General features: G+C 46.8%; 1 protein-coding gene and 1 long non-coding RNA gene across 6 annotated transcripts in view; one reads left to right on the forward strand and one right to left on the reverse strand.

The window, feature by feature from the left end:
• The window catches only part of DOCK11 (dedicator of cytokinesis 11), a 114,827-nt gene that overhangs the window by 53,536 nt on the left and 47,627 nt on the right, over window positions 1–13,664 (reverse strand). For 4 of the 5 annotated variants that reach the window (XR_005584630.1, XM_039488292.1, XM_039488289.1 and 1 more), the window contains 13 exons: window positions 13,335–13,475; window positions 11,399–11,614; window positions 10,421–10,543; window positions 9,305–9,387; window positions 7,423–7,545; window positions 7,173–7,249; window positions 6,158–6,342; window positions 6,002–6,067; window positions 5,451–5,543; window positions 4,945–5,068; window positions 4,157–4,278; window positions 3,586–3,672; window positions 1,923–2,012 (listed from right to left, as the gene is read on the reverse strand). Coding sequence is in view for 4 of the 5 variants with exons in the window: in XM_039488292.1 (XP_039344226.1) it covers window positions 1,923–2,012; window positions 3,586–3,672; window positions 4,157–4,278; window positions 4,945–5,068; window positions 5,451–5,543; window positions 6,002–6,067; window positions 6,158–6,342; window positions 7,173–7,249; window positions 7,423–7,545; window positions 9,305–9,387; window positions 10,421–10,543; window positions 11,399–11,614; window positions 13,335–13,475 (1,530 nt within the window). In the remaining variant the exon portion in view is untranslated. The remainder of the gene's footprint in view (window positions 1–1,922; window positions 2,013–3,585; window positions 3,673–4,156; window positions 4,279–4,944; window positions 5,069–5,450; window positions 5,544–6,001; window positions 6,068–6,157; window positions 6,343–7,172; window positions 7,250–7,422; window positions 7,546–9,304; window positions 9,388–10,420; window positions 10,544–11,398; window positions 11,615–13,334; window positions 13,476–13,664) is intronic. The other variant, XM_039488291.1, reaches the window with a different exon arrangement.
• Window positions 5,287–11,103, forward strand: LOC120371883. Its single transcript, XR_005584631.1, has 3 exons — window positions 5,287–5,437; window positions 7,186–7,332; window positions 9,131–11,103. It is a non-coding gene; the product is annotated as an uncharacterized LOC120371883 (long non-coding RNA).

A 13,664-nucleotide genomic window follows, 5' to 3' on the forward strand; every position in this document is an offset into this window, starting at 1 on the left:
GGCCATTCCCCAGGCCCACGTCCTTATTTAGGGACCTAAAGAAAAGTGGCCTCATTTTCAGAGGAGCTAAGCCCTGACTCTGACATGGACTCCCTCTACGACCGTGGCAATGTGACAACATCTCTGCCTCAGTTTCCCCATCTGTGAAAGAGGACTAACAATTGCTACTTGCCTATCTCAGGGGCTGAGGCTTCATTAGATTATCTTTGTAAAGTGTTTTGAACATGGAAACTATTATTTAAGTGCTCACCATTATTATTAAAGGTGTGATTATTTTTATTCCTTAAAACAAAATTTAGATCTATGAAATATAGCCAATGATTTTTAACACGAAGTGATCTACCTCTTTGCTATAGAATCACACTTGAAGACAAGTTCTTAGCATAAAGTTATCAGAAACGGTGAACAGAAAGTTTTTGTCCTGTTCAGAAGTTACTGTTTATAAAAACTTGGGCCTGATCCTACAACCCACCTTCAGATTTCAGTGGGATGACTCACCTGCGTCAGGATTGGAGTTCCTTTAAAATTAAAATTCAGTTCTGAGCTATCAGCCACATGGGCCAAATTTCAAGCTGGCAAAAAAATCCAAAAAACAAAAAATGCTCCACACTGATTAGAAATTGCTGCAAATAAGAGATTATGCTAATCCAGGGGCATCTTCAGTACCTACAGCAGCATGGAAGTATAGGTGCAATATAAAATATCATTACAGCTTTGGGAAATCATTGATGCCAGCTAGGTTCAATGTAGCAAATCCATCTGTGATATCAGGAAACATTCTGTGACTTATGTGCCTGTGACATCTGCCAGTCAAGAGAATTACTCCCTTGTTTACAGGAAATTGCTAGTATGAATGGGCACTATTTGGTCCTTTGCCACTAGAGGGTGCTTGGAAGCTGCACAAATGCCACTACGCTCACACCCTCATAAAAATCAGAACGAAAGTGAAAACAGCAGGGAGAATTTCTGAGCGATTCACGTAAGCAGAGGAGAGCACACTTCTGAACGAGCAGAACACCGGGAACGTTAACTCGGGGGAAGAAGGGCCTTATATCTCAACATGCGCTGTTCAGGATCACACAAGGATAGTGACCCTGGCCTCGTTCTAGTTTCTACGGGTCTGACCCAATTTCCAATGCCATCAATGGAAAACTCTTGGCAACATCAGTGGGAGCTGGGCCAGACCCGAATGGGTAGAGAGAGGAGGGTCCTTTCTCACAGGGGCTCCGCCGTTCCCACAAAAGCCTAAAAACGGACCCTGCCGCAGTGTGTGCCAGACAACTGAGCAACCAGTTCTCTGTGCTGCAGCGCAAGACACGTGGCACTTTACCGCTCGGAGTCCCTGCCTCAAGGTGTCTGCAGTATGAAGAGATAGGGCAGAGCAAGAAATGACATCAGAAAAGGGGCGGGGCTTCCATGACATCAGGGAAGGGCTGGAGTGGCTCCTAACACCGCGCACCGTTGCGTTTGGTGATTGGTCTCTCTCTAGCGTCTTGATACTTAGTTTAAGAACAACATGAAGTGGCAGGTCCCTGCAGGGAAGTGAAGGGTTTGCAGGACACCCGCCACACAGGGCTACCGAAGCTACACATGCTGCCCGCACCGTATGGAGCATATAGCGCAGAATCACTGCATCATGTGTGATAGTAACTAGGGCTTATATAGATCTCACTGTTAACTCCAGGGATAAGCCATTTACTTTCTAGGCTACGGGGCTGCTGACTCGTAGGTGTCCAGAGGTACCGATGCACATACTAGAAAGCATTATTGAGATCGATAACTCTGTTACTGTCCCACACTCGCCTTTAAAGCCCTATTTGCATACTCCACATGGAATACTTAGTGGCGACTGAGTGACTTGAAAAGCCAGCTGGGTGTTCACCGATGGACTGTAAAAAGGGTCAGGGAAAGACACTGTTCACCTTTAGATATTTAACAAGCTCTCCTGGAACTTCTTTAGCTCCTGCCTGGACCAGCTGGCAGTACTGGAAGAATTTGTGCAGGTGCAAGTCCTGAAAGAAAGATGAAAACAAACAAAATTCAATGAATCAACCTCAACTCTGGTCAGTCTTTCCTACCCCACATTTCCCAGGTCTGCAAACCTACCAAATCTATCTGCCTCTGCAACAGGCATGTGGCATAGCCTGATCTCAGCCCTGCCAGGAACTCCTCAACTGCCTGCCCCAAATCCCAGTTCCCTAGACCACAGCCTGGGCGGCACACTGCTCCCGGCCTTTTCAGATGCACACAGATGCATGGCCACATAACCACCCTCTTCAAACAGCTCCTCTGGCTCCCTGTTCTTTTCAGCATTAACACAAAACAGCGGCCTCAGTAGGCTTGTACCAATCTGCATCACATTGTCTCTTTCCGGCTAGCCCTCCCCACACAGTCTGCTCAGTGCCAGCCTCCTCCTGTCTCTTCTTCCAGTCCCACCACTGGTGGGGCAAAAGCTTTCTCCTCCTAGCTCCTGATATTTGAAACAGCCTCGCTGTGCCCGTCTGCTTCACTGATCCCCTCTGAAATCCCCTCCTTTCTCCCCTGCCTACGTCCCTTCATTTCTCTCTCCCTTGGATCTTTCAGTTTATTAGTGGGGTATTTGCCTCTGGAAAGATTTGGGGGCACAGTTTGCACGAAGGGTGCAGTGTACGTGGGCTTGTGCTGTTGCTACTGACAGTACCACACAGTTAAGAGGAAAAAAAGGATAAAAAGCGCAAGGTAAAATGAGGCAGCTGCACACCGAGGCCTGGTCTACATTTACAAATCCCACACTGGCCTAGCTCCGGCACTCAGGGGTGTGAAAAATCCCCACCCCTAAGCGCCAAGCTCTGCTGTCCTAACGTCCGGTGTAGACACAGCTCGGTCGATGGAAGAATGCTGCTGTCACTAAGGGGGGAGGTGGAAAACCCCTTCCAAGGCTGCGCTCTGCAGCTACACTATAGGGTTATGCTGGCGTAGCTCTGGTGCTATAGTCCCCCTAGTGTCGACACGGCCTTGAACACGGCCCACGACACCTCAGCATTGCTGCACACACACTGCGGCTCCCGTGACACTCACACAGTCAGATCAATGGCGCTGGGGAGATGAAATCTGTCATCACGAGTCTGACCTACTCAGGTGAACATTTGCCTTGGGACTCAATGAAGGTTGCTGCGGAAGGTGCTGTCTGGGGCGAAGTGTGACTCTTTGTCAAAACCCAAACCCTTTTCTTTTGGGGATGAAAAGTCAAAATGGTCTACAGGAAAACCCCATTTTCCAACCAGCTCAGCGACTCAGGCTTCCACAGCGCCTGCAGGTCGGAGTGTGAGCAGCAAAGGGAATGAATGCCAGCACGTCTCGGGGCTCTCTCGCAGCTCCGACTGCTCGTTATGCTCCCAGTCAGAAGGGAGAGTGAACAAGCCGTAACCTGCTATTACATAGACTCTCTCTGCTTTATTCTGCAGATGCTAATCCCTTTCTTAATACCCTAAACCCAGCAGCAACAGAGTAGTTCAAATCATTTTATTACAACACTCCCTCCAAGCCCATCGGGACAAGGTTTTGCTACCTCTGTGCTAACGGCTAGGAAGGAGACAGTCAGCTTACCTGGGTGTAAATGGTTGACTCCAAGTGGATTTTGATCTTCAACAGTGGCTTTGCTCCATCGACCCATTTAATATCAACGCTCTGCTGCTGCGAACAGAAAATATTCAGCTACCTGGTTGCAGACATTTGCAGATGAGAACAAGGCTTTATGCAACTGGATCTTTATTCAGTCCTGTACGTAAATGCTCAATGCCTGCACAAAGTCTGAAGAAAAGGGCTTTGTGTGGCACAAGAGAATGGCACCCTCCTTCAACCCTCAGTGCACCCTGCAGCCACTCTGTTCCCAGCCTGCAGCAGGGAACGTGGCCTGCTGCACTTCATCAGCCACTGAATCCACATAATACACGTGCTCACTAGCCAGGCCCCAGTACCACACACAACTGTCCAGACACACTGGGACTGGGGTCTTTTACAGGCTCCAGCGTTGCTGATGGTGGGTGAAGTGGGGGCAGGACTTTCTGGATGGACAGGTGTGGCTAAGAAGATCTGGGGGGCAACCCAAGGCTTGACACGGTAACAGTCGTAGCTTTCTTCTCTCTACAGTTAAGTGTATTTTAAATACTCTTCCTACCCTGCGCGACTCCGCGTCCCCAGGGCTCAGGTAGCCAGGCGGAAGATTGGCTGAAACGGGTAAATGCTGCTCAAAGGTGATAATTCGACCATCCTTCAGCAAAGGGAGCCAGGCAAATCCCACTGCGGAAACAGCCAATGAGGAGAGATTAACGCACCTGCAGGAGTGTGCGTTCAGCACGGTTCTCAGGAGACTTGGAGCCGCGGCCACGACTCACCCCCCCAGGGAAGCTAACCCAGAGACTGGGAACTGGCCTCCACCTGCCTTACTCTGACAAATTCCCTTCTGCAGAGTCAACGGCTGAAATTCACAGGGCACCAACTGCGACCCTCAGTGGGGCTGCGTGGCAAATAGCCTTTGTGCTGGCTTAATGCACAGGGGTGAACTTCCCCCAGCGAGCATTGCCTGAGGGAGGACTGCAGGCACAGATGCCCAGGTCAATAGGACTTCAATGTGGAAAGTTACACATACGCCCTGATCCTGCACCAACCTGCCACTTTACTCCCATGGGTGGTCCCGTTGCAGTCAATGGGACTTCTTATGCAAGTAAAGGTAAGACTATGCAGAAGAGTTTGCAGGATGGAGGCAGTAGTTTGTATTTAAGGAGACACTAACCGGATGTGTTGCTTCCTGTAGCAGGGCATACATGATTCATTTGTTCATAAGAAGATTAAAACAGACAAGTACCTTAAATCACAAATAGTGTTTTCTTTTTATTCAGCTCTTTACATGTATTCCCATCGCTGAGTATTAGATTTTAAGGGCTGTAATTTAAGCAGCAAACATACCTGGAGTTTCAATGGAGTCCTGTTTTTTCACTGATGCCTTGGTGTTAATTTCACAGCTGACATGATAGAAGGTGAAAAGCAAATGATGCTTTTGATGGAGATGAATTGGAAGCTCAATTTTAATCTAAAATGATACCATGACAGATAATACTGGATTTGTAATTGGCAAGTTATGTTGTAAGCTCTCTTATTTACTGAAGTTTTCAGAATCACACATTGTGTTGCAGATATTTCTGCTCATCTTTGAACTCGACTGTGTAACAGTTTCATCACAACCGTGTATTATTTATACATTGTGACCATAACCTCCCAGTAGTGACACCACATGCTAGGAAAGCAAGAACCAGAAAACAAACTGACATTAAACACTGAAAATCACTGAGCAGATGGGCTGAGGCTTATTCCATCTCCAGCTGTACAGAAAGAGGTGCTGGAGCTCTCTACGGTTTTGGTGTACCCATGAAGGACTATTACTTCCCGCAGCTGTTCTAGAGTTGAGTGTTTACCTCATCATAGAACTCTGGACTCTGGTTATGATGCAACACGATGGCACAGGCATTTGCTGTCAGGAGGGGTCCTCCAGGTTTGCCATAGATACACTACAATGAAGGCAAGTGACATGTTGGATCAAAGGCATCTGTCACTCAAATTTGCCAACCAGAATAATGAAATACATTGGAAACAGAAAATACTGACATTTTTCTAGATTCTGTTCTCCAGCTTGGAGAGACCATTTGACTGGAGGATCGGTCCATCAATGGCTATTAGCCAGGAAGGGCAGGGATGGTGTCCCGAGCCTCTGTTTGCCAGAAGCTGGGAATGGGCGACAGGGGATGGATCACTTGGTGATTCCCTGTTCTGTTCATTCCCTCTGAAGCACCTGGCATTGGCCACTGTCAGCAGGCAGGATACTGGGCTAGATGGACCTTTGGTCTGACCTAGTATGGCCGTTCTTGTGTTCTTATGGAGATACTCAGTACTACACCATATTAACCTAATGAAGTGCCCAATTCTATATACATTTGTTTACGGTTTCAAAAATGGATTATGAACCAACCTTCAAAGCTTGGGCATCAGCTTCATCTGAGTCCTTGAATTCCATGCAGACCACGATATTCCTTGCCTGGAATGAAGAAGAATGGGAGAGTAAGCTCCCAGTTTTAGATCGGGGACGTTGTGAGCATCTGTCCGGCCCGTGTTCCGTGTGACTCACCTTTGCAAATGTTTTCTGGCTGTCGTATTTTAAATGCAAGGGGTACACGTAGAGATGATTTTTGTAAATGGTGAAGGGATAATGGTATTTCGCCACTTCTGGGACAAACTCCTCCACCTCAATGGTGATGTTCTCATGGCCCTTTTCAAAAGGCGTTATAGGGTTGTAAGAGGCAGTAACACAATCTAAAGAGGAAGGATAAGCTGAGATAAGCAGGTGTCTGACAAACACGGGAAAGAAAGCAAATGCAACGTGCCACTTTACATTGGACATTCTGCCTTTGCCATCACATCCACGCACTCGCTGCAGCCAGAGAGCCAGGGGTATGTGCCCCAGGGTAGAATTTGGCTCCTGTCTGTTCCACGCTACTGGGCCAACTTCTCCTGTCAATCACAGGACAGCAACTCCTTCAATGGATCATTGACTAATGCAGCCAGAGCTGCAGATTCCCTAAAGCTTGAAAACAAAAGTGCAAGACGTGTTCCTTAAGAGAAACCTTTGCTGCTAAGCGCCAGCCATTCATAAAAAAATATTTTAAAATATCATCTGCAAATTTAACACCATCAGTTTAGGACTAAACAAAGACTGTGAATGGCTTGCCAATTACAGAACCAGTTTCTCCTCCCTTGGTTTTCACACCTCAGCTGCTCTGGAAGAGGCCCCATCCTCCTGATTGATGAAACTCGTTATCTCTCTCTTGCTTCTTGCTTGCTTATATATATACACACCTGCCCCTGCTGCTGCACTTGCATCAGAAGAGTGGTATCAAGGGTCATGACCATGAAAGCATGCTGCACAAAAAAGGTGTATATGCCACAGGCTAGGCTGCTCAGGATTCTTGCTACACCACCAGAACTACACACTACCTGATATTTAAAATATCAGTTTCACTAAGTTAGTTGCTCATTATCTATCATTGTAAATTCTAGATATTTATATTATAGAGAAGCATGCTATAGATGTTACCAGGATGGTTAGCAGAGTTAATATTTACTTTCTGATTTGTGTTTCTTACTTGATAATTCCAGAGGGATGCACTCGATGGTGATATTTAAGTGGCCTGGGATAACCTGGAGTTTTGTCTTCTCTGGCCTGTATTAGAAAGCAAGAACAAACTCATCAATCTTGAAAATTCAAGCATGAACAAATTAGCTCCAAATATTTGATCTCTCCAGGTAGTTTAGAAACACTCTCGCATCCACACATACTATTTTAAAGAATATTCAAATGCCCACTCAGCCGCTACACCAGTTCCTTGCACTCACTTCCTAAACTCTGCTAGCAGCTTCAGCAGATCCTCACTAGAGAGTTTGCCACTATCTTGTTTATAGAGAGGAGAGAATTTCCCGTCGACATCCAGAGTACCTTGAGAGTCTTTGAAAACTGGCCTGCAAAAAACAAAAGTGGACACATTTCCCAAGCGTTAGTATCAGGGCTACCCATGTATGGCTACCCATGCCAGTCTGGGAGAAGCTCAAAGGGTGATTGACTCCTGTGCAGGCAACACACACGAGGTCTACGCAACACAAATACTCAAACCCGCACACAGGTGGTGCATAGGCTTTGTGCTGGCTCTCTGCACAGGAATGAACGGCATCGGCATGTCCTTGCAATATGAAAATACTGCTCAGGAACCTACATGTATGTACCAAGCCACAGTCCAAGCTGACATTCAAGAGTCATCACCATCTTGGTTTAGGACCAAATAGCAACCTAGTGGTAGGCATAGGAGACAGTGGGATGAATTTACATCAGTGTCTTCAAGGGCGCTGCATTCGGGTCAGTTTGGCTCGGTATACATTCACCCTCAACAAAAGAATATTAGGGGAATCAGATCATGGTCTTCAGTCATCCAAGAGACAAAGGGAGGAGCTGCGGCTAGGCGGCATCTCTTGGGACTCTCCAGAGTTCCAGACTGAACTCGTTAACCTCCACCCCAAAAACCCACTAACTAAAGGTCCAGCCCTGCAGCCCTTGTCTCCTGGGCAGAGTCACTGAAGCTGAGAGGACGTGCATGCAGACCCTTCAGTCCTTTCTTTGAAAAAGAACCACAGAGGCTATCAGATGGGATCAGACCAGTGGACCATCCTGCCCTGAGGCAGACAGTGTAATGCACTAGCTGCTTCACAGGCAGCTGCAGGACCTTGGCACCAGCAGTTATGGGATAACCTGTCCCCAAGGAAATTCCCTCCTGACCCCAATAGGCAGAGCTCAGCTCACACCCTGAAGCAGGAGGGTTTATAGCTACAACTGGTTGGAAATTTTTCACCCACATGGTTTTGGTGAAAAATGCCATTGCTGTTGAAATCTAGACAGCTCAACAAATGTGTTGCTTGTGATGAAAATTCCTGTGGGAGGGAAAATGCATTTTTTTTGTTTTGAAATTTTCATTTTGGGGGAAGTTTTGTTTCAGATTTTATTTCACATTATGTTTTTCATGTTTAAAATATTTTCACATTATTTCTTAACATGTCAGCAGTAGCGGTGCACAATCTGATCTAATCTAAGAGCTGAAATACTCTATTTTATTTTAAAAATCATTAAGGAAGACACTACATTGCAGTGATTGAAACATTTTCTTTTCCTGATCAAAGCATCTCCTGTCTGTGTTCCAGTGAACAGTCTGACCCTACTATTATTATCATGGTATGAAAGAAAATGGAATTCCCATAAAATTTCTGTTTTGGAAAATTTTCATTTTGGAATTCTGAAATTCCATTTTGAATTTTTTTCAGTTTTATATTATAATAAAATTCAAAATGGAATTTCAGAATTCCAAAATGAAAATTTTCCAAAACTGGAATTCCCATAAAATTTCTTTTTCCTGGGAAATTTCAAATGTTTTTGTTCCCATATGGAACAATTTTTTTTTCAAAATGTTGACATTTCCCACAAAATGGAAGTTCCATGTTTCAACCAGCTCTATTTATAGCCCTCCCCAGAACTCTTGTTTATTTTATAATCTCTCTCCAGATCTAGGACTCCAGCCAATCCAAATTCTGGCTCAGGAAAACAATTTGCAGGGCCAAATTCTGCCCTCAGTTACACTTGTGCAGCCTCCCTGACTTGAGGAATTTGGCCGAATTTACAAACAACATAGACAACAACAACTTCAGGAGGACACGTGAGGATTTCAAGACAACTGACCTGGCAGCCCAAGCAAAGGGCATCCTGTACTGCCCAAGCCGACTACACACCTGCTTAGCCAACTTATGAACCTTCTGGGCAGTCTGGAAAAACAAGAGAAAGGATCAACAAGGTGACAGTGGGGTCACACCTTCATAGGACAAGAATTAAAATGTGACAGCTGTGGGAAAGGAAAGCTCTCAGCCTTCCAGCAACATACAGCCAGGTAGCAAGTTAGAGCATCTAAGCTGACACCAAGGACCAAGCCGACAATCATTGTGACTTCACACCATGTCTATTTCATTGCTGTATGTGATCAACATGCCTTTTAGGGTCCAGCTGTGTTACCAACTAACCTATGCTGTATGCAAGGGGAGTACAGAGCCTTTACCCACCCTGGGCCTCACCCCACTCACCCTGAAGTCAACGGGAATCTTTTCATTGAATTCAGTGGAGGGTTGAGGTCCCAGCTGGGGTACACACAATTCATGGCAGCTACCACTAGAGGGCCCCCAGATCCTGCTCCCATTTGCACACGCTGGCCATCAGCCCTGTGCACCCAAGCAGAGGAGAAGGAGGTGGAGCTGTGTGCAGAGTGGGCGTGGCTACAGGGTGGGCCATATTCTGCCTGGTTCTGAGCCCCGCCAACTGTGGTGCAGGAGCCATTTTCATTAAAAAAAAATAGCTCTTCCCACCTGCAGGAGCAAACGCAGAGGCAACCTGAGGCAGCTGGTTGTGAGCAGAGCTGAATCTCTTGTGTGCATAGCAGTTCCACACCCAGCTTAGGCCGATGCGGCATCAGGCCCCGCACTGTTCTAATGTGCTGGGGAAATAATTATCTCATCTTAAAAATCAATCACGTTTCTGAACAGCCAAGCTCTGTTCTGAGAGACGAGCTGACATCAGCCGTGAGGCCAGTACCCAGAGCAAGGCCAGAAATGCCAAGAGCCGCGGCCATCTTAACTGCATAGGGAAAGCCCAAGGTTTGCCAGAAAGGACAAGAAATAACAAACCACATGTATTTTCATGCTTCTCAGAGTATCACAAGCCAACGGAGACTAGCCAGCTCCAGGTTATCACAGGAGTGGCCTGCAGTGCCCTTTCGGAGACCCTGCCATACATAACCTTATCCAGTACCTTCCCCGGGTCGGAGTTCTTGATGTACGGGTCCACACAGTGTGTGATGCTGCCTTGCAACACTTTCTCCACACGGGCGACAAGAAAAATCTCCACATGGGGGTTTGCCACAGAGAAAACTCCCTGAAAGTGAACAAACAGCAGAGAGTCAGAGGCAGTTACTCCTCCCACGGCCACGCTCTCCTCCGGCTCCAATCAGAATGGAGCCTGGTAGCCTCCCCACTTTGGCGCTATGCAGATTCATGGCACATGCCACGTGCCAGGTTCCAGCAGGTTTTCATGGCCTGAGGGAGGCCAAAGCCTGAGAGAGGCTACTGGGACGGTGCAGGCACTCAGTACTTCTCAGAATTGGCGCTAGCTGTGGGACTTGGAGGGTTAAATGGCTCATCAGATCTTTCTATGAGCCCCAAACATGGTAAAAGTCAGAACCATTTGGGTTCCCAGCAGAATGAGGAGCTGGGTGGAGGGGATTTGATAACGAAACCTCCCTCCCACTCAAAGAAAAGCTGCAGCGTATGCTTGAACTATGGGCTGGGAGTGTCAAAGGTGCCTTGGGGAGGGAGATGACCAGCTTTCAGGCACTTTCACTGGCTCCTTCGCGAATCCCAGGTGGATACGTTTCAGGCAGAATTGGTGATTTTTTTTAAATTTCAAAATGTTGATAAAATCAGGAAAAATGTCAACTAATTTTGTTTGCATGTTTTATCAGTGATCATTCAGGTACAGAGCGTCATGAGCGAATGAGGGCTGGATAATCAGGGCTGTGCTCTTGGGAGCACGGACCATCTTTTTGTGCTGTCTCTGTACAGCACCTACCACAGTGGAGTCCTGGTCCCTGACGAAGGCTCCTAGATGCTACAGCACTCCACATAATCAATCACATGCTGGACATTTTCTGAAGAGCTGCAACCACATCAAAGCTTTTTCCTTGCACGTACAGTGACAACAAGGAAAGAAAACAGGAAGTCAGTTCCTCACCTGCTTTATGTAGCGCAGGTGAGATTCAGCAATTCCATGAACGAGGTGCTCATTGGTCGGAGTCCCCTTGGGGTGACTGTCACCAGCTGCTTGGGTGGAGCTTCCCAGCAGCATTTCACGTACTGAGGGAGGATTCAAGTCCACGTGGAAGTCAGCTGAAATCTTGCAATTGTTTTTTACGTCAAATAATGCCAGGCTGATGAAAAAAGGCTCAACCTGGGAATTTGAATGAATGTTCTTGTTAAAAAGCCTGGTACGAGTTCTAACCTCAAGGTGTACTTGAAATTCACTGCCAGGTACACAAGTGTGATCTCTGTTTCTTTGAGTCTCAGTTCAACTCTTATGATGAAATTCACCCTTCCACGAGGACTGTGCACCACTTACAATCTGTGGGGGCCATCTATGCGGGGTGAATTTCACTGTAAAAGAATTATATAAGTAACCAATAGTTTATTTGCTTCTGACTATCTGGAAAAGCACTCTAAGACCACAGCTTTGCTGGGTCTTCTTGCATTCGTATCTAGTGAAGATGAGCATAAAGATGAGGGCCATTTTAAAATCACTGACATACAGAAAGAAGAGGAGAGGGTTATTTATACAAATGATGGAACACGAATGTCAGGAAGAGATGAAAACGCTGATCAGTCTGTAAGAGCTGTTTAAAGGCTGTACATTCAGGATAAGGCTACGTCAATCCTAGCCCTTTTGTCAGTATAACATTTGTCGGTCAGAGGTGTGAAAAGAACACAAGTTTCACCGACAGAAGCGCTGGTGTGGACAGTGCTATGCTGGCGGGAGACGCTCTCGCGCCGACATAGCTACCACTTCTCATGGGAGGGTTAATGATGCCGGCGGGAGAGCTCTCTCCCCTCAGCACAGCGCCGTCTCACGGGAGTCCTGACAGCACCGCAGCTGCGCTGCGGTAAGGTCTGCAGTGTACGCAGAGCCTAGGAATGTGCATTTTTAGCATATCTCACAAAGTCCCAAATAACTCAGTTCTCAGTTGCCTGACTTCAGTTGTGTTCTAGCAAGAGAGTTCTACATATTTCTTGGTCACATCAGGCAGGGTCACACAGAGAAAGCTTCCAGCATAAATTAACCACCTTTTCCTAGCTGTTTTCACCTTGCACGTGAACTGTCTGAAGTGAGTTCCACAATGGGGTGACTACATCAGATCTCAGGCTGGGCTTTGTAGCTCCAGGCCTTGACAAGTAGCAACAATTCCAGATGTTCTTGGTTCAGAAAGATTGTAGAGGACAAAGCTACCATGTGAAGGTCAGCCCGCAGCATGCCTGATCAGAGCAGTGATGTACATATGTGCTATAACAATGTTTAAAAGGGGACTGGATAAATTCATGGTGGCTAAGTCCATAAATGGCTATTAGCCAGGATGGGTAAGAATGGTGTCCCTAGCCTCTGTTCGTCAGGAGAGAGAGGATGATGGGCAGGAGAGAGATCACTTCATTGCCTGTTTTTTTCTTCCCTCAGGGGGGGCTGGCATTGGCCTGTCGGAGACAGAGATGATACTGGATGGACCTTGGACCTTTGGTCTGACCCGCCTCTTTTTCTCTTTCTATCTTATTATGCTACCTCCAGGCCTGATTCTGCAGGCTAAAATCTAAAGTCCCCACTGGCCCTGGGTGCATCAGGACTGAGGTCTCTGTTAGCAGTGCCTCCATCCCTCTCCGACATATTGGTGAAATATTGGAACAGGGATGGATGCAAATTCAGGCCCCAGGCCTGCAATGAGCTCTGTGCCAGTCGACCCCCTGTGTCGGCCCATAGGCCACTAGGAGCAGAATTGGGGCCTAATTTCTTTTCCCAGCTCCACCCCCAGTCGGTTTCTGTTGCCGATCAGAAGAAACGGGATGGTAATTGTCTATGTCTAAGCACAGCTCCAAGAGAAGAAATGGAACTTTCCAATGAAAATGCGTACGTTTGTGGGGGAGCCCTCGGCTCGGTCACCGACGTGAGTCTGGAGGTTGAAGGTTAAATCATGACAGTTCACCAAAAAGCGCCTGCTGCACTTTTCCTCAAAGGGCTTTACGTCAGGCTCAATTCCAGAGAAGTCCAGCCTCTAGAAAACAAATGAGACACAGTCTTTAAAACAGGAACCTCACAAAAAAGTTAAGGGATTACATTATAGCTAATGGTATTTTACCATGCTTAAAAACATGGTCTAAAAAGTGCAGCACATTCACAAACTGAGAGCCCATTTGGTGCCTGTTAGGCACATGCACTAAGGACAGGAATTCATAACTTTGTA

The sequence above is a fragment of the Mauremys reevesii genome, linkage group 9, assembly GCF_016161935.1.
Source record: "Mauremys reevesii isolate NIE-2019 linkage group 9, ASM1616193v1, whole genome shotgun sequence".
Lineage (NCBI taxonomy): Eukaryota > Metazoa > Chordata > Testudines > Geoemydidae > Mauremys > Mauremys reevesii.